The sequence below is a fragment of the Cynocephalus volans genome, chromosome 6, assembly GCF_027409185.1.
Source record: "Cynocephalus volans isolate mCynVol1 chromosome 6, mCynVol1.pri, whole genome shotgun sequence".
NCBI lineage: Eukaryota > Metazoa > Chordata > Mammalia > Dermoptera > Cynocephalidae > Cynocephalus > Cynocephalus volans.
In genome coordinates this window covers 106,222,002-106,232,681 of record NC_084465.1, presented here as the reverse complement: position 1 = coordinate 106,232,681, position 10,680 = coordinate 106,222,002, and the positions used below count along the sequence as shown (strand labels likewise).

The window sequence follows — 10,680 nt, the reverse complement described above, 5'->3', positions numbered from 1 at the left end:
GCTTTATGGTTTCCAGTGGCACTGAGGAGGCTGCAGGTGTGTGTATGATTCTCTATTCCAAGAGCTATACAGATGGACAGTCAGTTGGATGCTAGCCTCAACCAAGTGCACTGGCTCCTGATGTACACAGGATATGCATGGATGAGACCGGTTACGAAGGGGCTGGGCACCCCAAGTTGCTCAGCACTTCTACCTCTTCTATATCTTTATCTCCCTTCCCTGTGATGTCTTCCATATGCATGACAGCACCAATTCATGGCCAGGCACATGGGCATTGCAGTCAGATGCCCTGGGGTCTGAATCCTAGCTCTGCCACCAACCATGACCTCCAGTGCAAGTTACTGAACCCTCCTGAGCCTCAGTTTTAACTTCACATGAGGATAATAATACCTACGCTTCAGAAAACTGTAAAGCCCTGAGAATAGAGTAAGATCCAATACACATTTTCTATTATTATCAGAGAAAACAGTGGAGAGAAGAAAATTTAATTTCAGAAAGCAAGGATTAAACACCAGAGGGGTGAGTTTATTTTAAAACAGAGAGTTCTTGAGAGCAGGGGTTATGTGTTTTCAAGGAGGAGGCTCTTGGTGCTTACTAGCGTAAGTGAACAACGGCAGAGATATGGGGAAAGGCCTTGGGGAGTGCCTCCTACCTGTGGGTGCTTTGAGGGCCTTGGTCACCTAGACTAGTCTAGTCTAGTCTAGCAGGGGAGGAAACATAAGCTGAAAGCCAAGACCCAGGGCAGCGTCCTCAGGCTCACACAGCTGGTGAGCAGCAGAGCAGGCTCTGAGCTCAGATCTGTGCAATCACAAAGTCCAGAGGCTATTCCACACAGTGTGCTGCCTCTACTGTGTGGCTTCCTCAGACCCTGTTATTAATGGAAACTCCTTCAAGATGCTACTGGCCAAGGCATCTAAGTGGGAATGAGCAAATGGAAAGGGAGACAATGAGGACTGTGAGGCTCTGAGGTGGGTGCTCCTCGCACGGCATCCAATCACCAAGGACTTGCTGATTCACGCCCCCCTGTACAATGGAGAATTATGGAGGCTTGTAAAAACAGCAGAACCACCCAACAGACTGTCTGTTTTCTCCCATCTAGACCCAGCCTCCAAAGCAGGCCAAAGCCTAAGCTTTACTGAGTCACAACCTATATCAAGGCAATTTGGAGGCACTCCGAAAAGCTATACAATTTTTACCCCATTCAACAAATGGAGGACACTCTGTTGGGTAAGATTAGTCTTTCCTGCATAAAAAGAATGGCTATAAATTCCCAGATTCTGGGTTACTAGAAATAAGAGGCTGCACATACTGAACCGCAGTGCGCAGAGGGGAGATGTGCAGAGAGACTTTGCTTTCCTCATCACCAACAGAAACAGGTGGGGAGCCTTGTTCACTCCCAGTGGCTTTGGTAGTCTGGCTGTTGCCCACCAAAGACCTGCCAGTAACGAAGATATACCGTCCAGACTTAGGGCATGTGCAAGGGCAACTGCAGGTAAAATCCTGTCACCCCACTCCTCCTTCTGCTGGAAGAGGCAAGTGTCGAAAGACTGGTAACTAGTGTTCTGGCTGGTATCAGAACTACGGCAAGACGTTTCCATGGAAAAGTTGCATAGGCCTGGCACGGGTGCCTGAGGCTGCACTCAGGGCTCTGCACAAGTCCACACTTGCACACCCAGGCAAGGCTCCTGGGCTTCAAACTTTCTGGTCTAGTATTTCCCTATGTTCTCACTTTTTAAAAGATCAGCATGAGGATCTACTCTTTTCTTACAAAGCACAGATTAAAATCCCCACTTCCCCTCCCCCACAAAAAAGAAAAAGGGCTTTTTTGTTGTCCTCTCTTGTTTGACAAGAATTATCTTGTCTATAATATTTCCATTTAAAAAGATCCTCTTAGTTGGTGAGCATGCAACATTTTCACCAGGCCCAGCCAGCATCAAAAACTTTCTCAAGTTCAAATTCACAGCATGACTAGAAAAAGCAAGAAGCTGAGACAGAAACAGGCAAGTGGCTGAAGACAAACTGGACTGTTGTTAGCAGGGACCAGTCAACTTGGAGGAGAGGGTGACTCACAACCAGGAGAAACATGAACTGGCCTACAAGTATTCTATTTCCCCACCTCGGCAAAATCAGATGCATGGATTTACTCCATAAATCATTTGGGGAAAGAAAAGATTACAATGAAGTAATGAAACTTAAGTCATGAGATTAAAAAAAAAAAAAGTATCCAAAAAGATTAAACTATTTTTAATACTCACTGGGTTCTTAGGTCAGGGGAGGGTGGCCTGGCCTCAGCAGCAACCAACTGTCATGGCATTTTCCTCTCCACATCAAGAGAAGTGCTGCAAAATAGCCCAAGTGGGAGGAGACTCTCTCTGTGCTTTCAGTAATAATAATAACAGCACACTTTAAAAACACACACACTCGAGACCCACACTTACTATGTCAACAGATTTTTGACGAAAGCACCAGGTAATTTAATAGGACAGGTCCTCACCAAAGATGGTGCGGGAATAATTGGACATTCATATGGACCTCAACTCCTGTCTCACACCATACAACAAAAAAGTTAATTCAAGATGGATCACAAACACACACATAAATGCTAAAACTAGAAAGCTTCTAGAAGAAAACATGGAAGATTATCTTTACAACTTGGGGTTTCTTAGATAGGACATAGAAAGAAAAAAAAATTGATAAATAGACTTCATTAAAATTAAAAACTTCTGTGCAGTAAAAGATACTGTTAAGAAAATAAACAAGCAAGCCATAGATTGGGAATAACCAACAATATTTGCAAAAAACTATCTGACACAAGACTGATGTCCAGAATATATAATGAACTTCTACAACTTAATAATAGAGAAAACAACAACCTGATAAAATGTGAGCAAGAAAATAGAACTGATACCTCACAAAGGAAGATATACATGTGGCCAATAAGTACATTATCACCAGTCATCAGAGAAATAGCAATTAAAAATGCAATGAGATATACTATACACCCATTAGGATGGCTAAATTAAACACTGACACCACCAAATGTTGCCAGGGAAGGGAACTACTGGAACTCTCATACATTGTTAGTGACAATATAAATGGTACAACCATTTCGGAAAAAGATCTGGCAATTTCTTGTAAAACTAAACACAACACCTATCCCATGACCCAGCAATTCCACTCTTTGGTATTTACCATGCAAAATTAAAGATTTTGTTCTCAAAAAGACTTGTACAAGAATGTTCACGGCAGCTTTACTCATAATAGCCCCAAACTGGAAACAGCGCAGGTGTTCATCAGTTGAAGAATGGATAAACAAAGTGGTATATGCACACTCAAAAAAATAAAAAAGGAACTACTGATACAAGTGCAACAGGGATGGACCTTGAAAACATCATGCTGAGGGAAAGAAGGCTTACACCAGAGAGTATGTACTTCATGATTCCATTTTCATAAAGTTCCAGAAAGGTTACACTAATCTGTGGTGAAAAAGTTCAGACCAGTGGTTGCCTCTGGAGGTGGGAGTGGGGTAGGGGTTGACTGGAGAGAGGCAGAAGGGAATATTCTGGGGTGATAATAATGGTCTGTATCTAGATAGTTGGGTTGCATTTGTTGGAACTTACCAAATGGTACACTTAAGAGCTGAGCATTTCACTACAAATTTTACCCCCCCCCCCAACCCCCAAACATAAAAGAATATTAAACTCTGGCTAATGACAAGCATAAAGTATTTGGAAGGGGGGAGTGTACTGTTTGCAACTTACTGATCAAAAAACAAGATGAATTGATAGGTGGATAGAGAGGCGGCTGAATGGGTAATAAAGCAAATTTAGCCAAATGGTAACTGCACAATCTAGGTGGTAAAGTAAATGGGTGTTCACTGAACATTTCTTTCAACTCTCTGTATGTTTAAAAATTATCATATGTTGGGGGGAATGGACAAATGCAAACCTATAAAAATAGATAGAACTGCACAGTGCTTAGTCTCCATCCCCCAAATCAAAAAGACTACAGAAGTATTTGAAGGGAAACACTGAGGTCCCACTCTCATGCCTGCCCCCAGGTTTGGCTACAATACTCAAGAAGTGCCCAGACCACAGCCCCATTGTCACAATATGCCTCTGGGCACCTGTATCAAAAAGCCAGAAGCACCATCCTAGGGTTGTATGCCCAAAAGAGATGTCAAGAAAGCCTCGTGTTTGTGTATGGAGGGGGATGTGAGCCAACCCAGTTTACCTGTTTTAAGCCATCTGACACAGTTGGGAAAATAGGGGTCTGGGATGTATGAGGACTCCACTAGGTATTTAATTCTAAGCCAAATTCCAGTGACTATGCCTATGTCAGCTGCAGTTGACAAAAGTGGATACAATAAGGGTTTCAGATCAAAAGCACAATCTTCGAATAGAACTACGGTTTATTGTGTACTTGTGCATGCTGGGCATTTTACCTCATTTCATCTCATCCTCACAACTACCCTGTGAGGTAGCTTTATTATCATGCTTTTATGATTGAGGAAACTGAGGCTTAGAGAGGGTAAATAATGTATCCAAAACAGAACTGAAACTGGCATACATGCTCAGTTCTGTGAGACTCTGGAGCACACACCCTTTCTAGAAAGCACTCCTCCTCCAGCTCCTCCGTGGACCTGAAGTCCAGAGATTGCACTGAGGTTGCAAGCTGTGTGTGTCTGTAAAGCTTTCTGGGCAAGGATCATTGTGTATATTCCTGAGCCAGACTCTGGGGACAATAACTCTCACTTAGGGCAAGAGGCTTCCATCTCCTACACAAGACCTACAAAGCACGACAGGTTTGTCTCTCCCATCCCCCAATCCCCCCACTGCATTTATACAAGGCAAGCTCATTAGGCCATGTGTACTTTTCATATGTATGCCAAGCCATGCATAATCGTGAGTCAGTTTTCCCTCTTCTTTTATTTTTTATTTTTTATTTTTGGCAGCTGGCCAGTAACCCTTGAACTTGGTGTTAACAACACCTCACTCTAACCAACTGAGCTAACTGGCCAGCCCTCTCTCTTCTTTTAAAAAGATTGGTCAGGTACTACTTGTTTCCACCTGTGAGTTTTAACGTCTCAGCAGTCTAGCAGTCCCCTCTCCACACCTTCCCTGTTTATGTCTTCCTTTACAGTTTGCCTGCATCCGACCTTCACACTTTCCCACTTAGCTGTGGGCAATGACAGCTTTGGAAGAGGTGGGTGCTCCCAAGTCTGGTGACTTTGTGGCTACAGAACTCTTAGAGAAGGAGAGGAGCGGGAAGGGGAAGTGTTAGGAGGCTCTTGATAGAGGAAGCGTCTCTCAAATCTGAAGCTGCATAATAGCGCAGAATTCCAATGTGAGTCATAAAAGCTCCCATTTCTCCCACTCTCCTGCATGGCTATTTACCAGCAGGGCTCAGTTCCAGCACTAGGTATCTTGACCCATTAAGGCAAGTACAGGAGTTAGAGGGGAAAAAAAAAAAAAAAATCATGAATGCTAGGCTTAGTGACTTAGATCTTTTTAGGGGTGAGGAACATAACTATGTGGAGAGCACATACATCATTCACTTAGAAAAAACAGAAAGGAAAAACGGGTCCTATGAAAATTTCTTTAATTTTCATCTTTTGGAAATACATTTCTCACTTTTATTTCCATGATACAAAAATGTTAAATATCTAACAATGATCTATCAGAAGCAGATCTACTGGAGTAGATCCATGAATTTTTGTTGCTGTTGTGATGTGTTTCGACAGAGAAGGGCTGGTACATGTTGTAGATTTGCCATGATTTCACACACACGCACACAGATGCACACATGCCACCTCACCTCAACTGCCACCCAAACAAACAGAAAAGACAATCAGGCTGAGACACTGAAAAACGAACACAGCACCACACGTAAGAACAGAAATTAACTTTTTAACTTGTACATTCCCTGTGAGAAACTCGTATCTTAGAAAAAATAATTCTAAATAAATATGCCCCAAAGACCAAGGCATATGGTAAGCTCCTTCATGGGCTGAGCTCAGTAGACATCTTCCTACTGGAAAAACAAGCTTGAGAGCTTCATATTTTCAGGCAGCTGTGATGGGAAGCAGGGAGAGCAGGGAGACACTACTGATTTCTCCATCAGGAGACTGTAACATGCACTGCAACTGCCCCAAAATCTGAGCATAAGATGACGCACAGAATCCTCTCTAAGCAGGAAAGAGTTCAACCCCAATTTCATGATCACAACACCCAGAAAGTCAGCTCCTTTTGCATATTTCACAGCTGACATTCCCCATCAAGTGGATTCTTAAACACACTAATTCATGATAGGAAAGGTTTCACACGAGCAACAAATAAGCTGGTTAATAATGTACACATTCATGACAGCCTACAACCACGATGAGTGTCAACAGTTTAGATTAGATTTAAAAAAAGAAACACAGCCACAAAAATAAAAACTTTTTTTCAGGAGACACACTTCGTTTCAAACCCTCCCATACCACATTTTGTTAAATTAAACACAGTATGGCTTCCAAACGTGCCGGCTTGCTCTTTCTCTGCGACAGCACCAGCGGTTTGTTGCACTCAGGTCTTGGTTACCATGTGTCAGGAACTTCAAAGAGTGTGGCAGGGCTGTCCGAGATGCTTCCTGGTGGGAAAGGACAAAAACAAAACAATATGAATGGGAAGAAAGCACCTGGAGGAGAACACACCACCAGCGGCAGAGACAGAGCACCCTGTGCTGACTGTGCAAAGGCAGCTTCACACAGGGGCAGGGTAGGGCCGGCCGCACATCCACAGGAGGAGAAAGTCCACAGACAGATCTTGTCTATGGAGGGCAGTGACCTGCAAACGAAGGCAATGCCACAAAAACATCACAGGTGGGACTAAGGAAGCGCTTCCCCACCCCCAGCTTTGGTTGTCTCTAGTTACTTATTTTACAGGAATTAAAATGTGGATGTAGATGAGATAATGCTTACATTACCTGTGGTTGAGCACACGCACTGTATTCTTTGCAAGCAACCATGCTAGGCACTTAATTCATTTAAAGTCCATAAAAGCCCACCAAGGTGGTATCAATATCCTCATTTTACCAATGCAAGGACAGACACAAAGAGGTGAGGTAATGTGACCAGTCTCACACAGCTAGCAAGTAGCTGAGAGCGGGTTTGGATCCTTCCACAGCATCAAGTGCCCTACCAAAGTCCCAGGAAACTGGGTTTCTCTCTGTGGTGATGTAGCTGGCACTGAGATGAGAAATCTCAGGTGGGCAGCTATAGGGTGGAGGGTATAAGCCGACTAGTAGGGGTTCAGAGATCCAAAAGGGGCAAAAGAAGTTTGCTGTTTTTTGCAATTTCAGAAACATTGGCTATGGTCCTCTTTTTGGATTGAAGAGATCTCTTTTGGATTGAAGAGAGTTTCACCCCAAAGTTAGAAGCCCTCCTTTCCACTCATGATACTTTCTGTAATAGCAGCGGTGGCAACACAACTGGGTTAGGACCTGGACCACCGATGTCCAGACTTCAGTAAATATGTATTAAGTGAGGAAAGACAGTACTCATAGCAGAGAGCACGGCCAACCAGGTGTTAGCTGCACAAGTGGTGCGGGGCATTGTTCAAGCCACAAAGCAGGGCTGGCAGGAAAACCAGCAAAGCCTTTCTCCCAGGTAACTAACACTTCAAGATCTCAAAGAAGCGGAGAGGTCTTTGATGACACCTCAAATGGGGAGTAACTTTTAAAAATGGAGGGGATGCAGTGTCCTACAAACTAGGAAACCACTTGGCTGAGAGTAGTTATCATCGGTAACAAAGATGCCTAAAGATTTAACTAGGTGTAAACACATGAAATAGCACAAAGAGAATTTCAGCTAACACGAGAATTCCCACTTCCAATTGTTTATTGCAATAAGATCTAGAGAGTTAGGATGAGGAGACCAAGACGAGAATCATTTGAGGTTTTCTGCCCTGGGTCTTATTGCTGTGTTGAACACGCATGTCCTGGGACTCCCAATAAAGACTGCAAGTCTACTCCTGAGAAGTAAACACGGGCAGGAGATGATTCACGTGAAAAATATTCACATGATCCAGCTGGAAAAGAAATAAAGATGATTTCTTAAAAAACAGCCCTCTCCCCAGAACAACTAAATACAGCAGGTAGCCCATAATAAGATATAACTAGCCTGACCTTTTCATTCACACACTCATATAATACCTAATTTTAGGAAAATCAACATCAATAAGAACATATTTATAATTCGCATATCAAAGAAATATTATAGTAGCCAATTAGTCATTCTAAAGGTAAAAGCTACGAGGCCAGATGTAGAGAATTAAGTAAAATTAAAACCAGCTGAGAAGAAAAAAAAAGATGAACTGCTAAAAGCAACTGCATTATAATACTTGTAAACTGCATCTACCATGAGTTGGGGGTGCGTGTGTGTGAGCACGGCAGGGAGCCATCACACACACAGCAAGTGACTCCATGAAGGGCTAGTGAGAATAAAGGAATAAACAGGAGAGATGGAGTGAGGCAAGTCAGGCTTGGCCATTTTCCTAGCTGAATAACTTTGAACAGGTCTCACTGCCTCATCTATAAAATAAACTGATACCGGTTCATGACGCATAGAACTTCTGTGATACAGCAAAGTTCTTTGGTAAATTTTTAATGAACGTTAGTTCTCTTCCCCTTATCAATAAAGTGGCCTAGGAAGCCACCAGCTTGCAGTCAAAAAGATGCTAGCTTTCACTGCCTAAATGTGCAGCTGCTTAACAAGGATGATGTGCACAGAGGGACCAGAACTTTAGGAGCTATCTAAAGGAGACCCAGATCAGAGGGGAACTGAAGGTCACTGCCGGTGTTCTTTCTGGCACTTCTAGAAAGGGAAGGCTGCAGACTGACAAAAGATTAGTCTCAAAGCTAGTAGATAAGAAGCTATGGTCAGCTTTCCAGAGAACTCATTTTTACAGCTCTGTTTTATTAGAATACAAGGAACCATGTAGGAACGATTTTTCTTTTTAAACAGATATTTAAGGACATCTGCTTCCTGCTATGGTGGACCTTAATTCATTATATACAAAGATTAACTCAGATTGTATATTTAAATGTAAGACCTAAAACTATAAAACTTCCGGAAGAAAACACAGGAGAAATCTTTGCAACCTAGAGTCAGGCAAAGATTTCTTAGATATTACACCAAAGGCATAATCTAAGAAAAAATCCTGATAAATTGGACTTCATCAAAATTTAAATCTTCTACTCTTCAAAAGGCACTGTTAAAAGTATGTAAAGCCATAGTGTGGAAGAAAATATTGCAAAATACTCAAAAGGACTTGTATCCAGAATTTATAAAGAACTCTCAAAATCAGTAAGAAAAACAACCCAATGGAAAAATGGGCAAAAAATTTGAACAGACATTTCACCAAAGAGATTTGGATGGCAAATAATCACATGAAAAGATACTCAACATCATTAGTCATTAGAGAAATATGAGGGTACTTCAAAAAGTTCATGAAAAACTGCAATTGAAAGATAAGACGAATCTTTCCATGTACTTTTTGAAGTATCCTCATACAAGCCAAAGCCACAATGAGATACCACTAAACATCCATTAGAATGGCTAAAAAACCAAAATGAAACAAGGCCAATACCAATTACTGGTGATGAGGCAGAGTGACTAGAACCCTCATAACCTGTTGGTAGAAACGCAAAATGGTGCAGCCACTTTGGAAAAGAATGTGTCAGTTTCTTATAAAGTTAAATATACACCTATCATGTGACTCAGCAATTCCATTCCTAGCTATTTACCCAAAAGAAATGAAAACTTAGTTCATATAAACTTGTACACAAATGTTTATAGCAGCTCGATTCTTAATTGCCCCAACTGGCAACAACTAAATGTCCTTCAACTGTGGAATGGATAAACAAACAATGATATATGCATAAAATGGAATACTACTCAGTCATAAAAAGGAATGAACTAATGATACATGCTACAACATGAATCTCAAACGCTTCATGCTAAATGAAAGAAGTTAAGTCAAAGACTCAAAAGGCTACCTATTGAAGGAGTCCATCTATATGACATTCTGCAAAAGGCAAAATTACAGTGATATAAAGCAGATCAGTGGTTGCCAGGATCTGGGAGAGGAGGGAGGGACTGACTACAAAAGGGCATGAGGGAATTCTCTGGAATGAGAGCACTGTTATATATCTTGATCACAGTGATAGTTTTATGACTGTACACATTTGTCAAAACTCATCAAACTGTACACCTAAAAGTGATGACTTTTATTGGAATCAAATTATACCTTAATAAAGCTGACTCTGCAAAAGATATTAGGAATGATGCTGTTAAAAAATCCCACAAAAATTTTAATATGAAATATAATGCTGATAATTTAGATTATTTGACCAAGAGTTTCTAAAATGGGAAAAATCAGGACACAAATTGCATATACAAGTATGATGCCAAGTATGTAGAAAAATGATAAGCAGAGTAAAAAAAGCTTGCTAACAGAATATCAAGTGTTAGGACTATGGGGTTTAATTTTCTTCTTTTTGTTTTTCTGCATTTTACAAAATCTCATAGTGAGTACATTATTTTTATTTAAAAAAACAATGAAAGAAATTAAAAAGCAGTGAACACAAAGGTAATTGCTTCTGTTTATTTGCCTTTTCACCTAAACTAGAGTTGAAAGG

General features: G+C 41.4%; 1 protein-coding gene across 3 annotated transcripts in view; it reads right to left on the bottom strand.

The window, feature by feature from the left end:
• Positions 1-5,633: 5,633 nt before the first annotated feature.
• The window catches only part of PARN (poly(A)-specific ribonuclease), a 174,901-nt gene continuing 169,854 nt past the window's right edge, over positions 5,634-10,680 (bottom strand). For all 3 annotated transcript variants that reach the window (XM_063099351.1, XM_063099354.1, XM_063099353.1), the window contains one exon: positions 5,634-6,630. In XM_063099351.1, the coding sequence (XP_062955421.1) occupies positions 6,578-6,630 (53 nt within the window). In that variant the 3' untranslated portion in view covers positions 5,634-6,577. The remainder of the gene's footprint in view (positions 6,631-10,680) is intronic.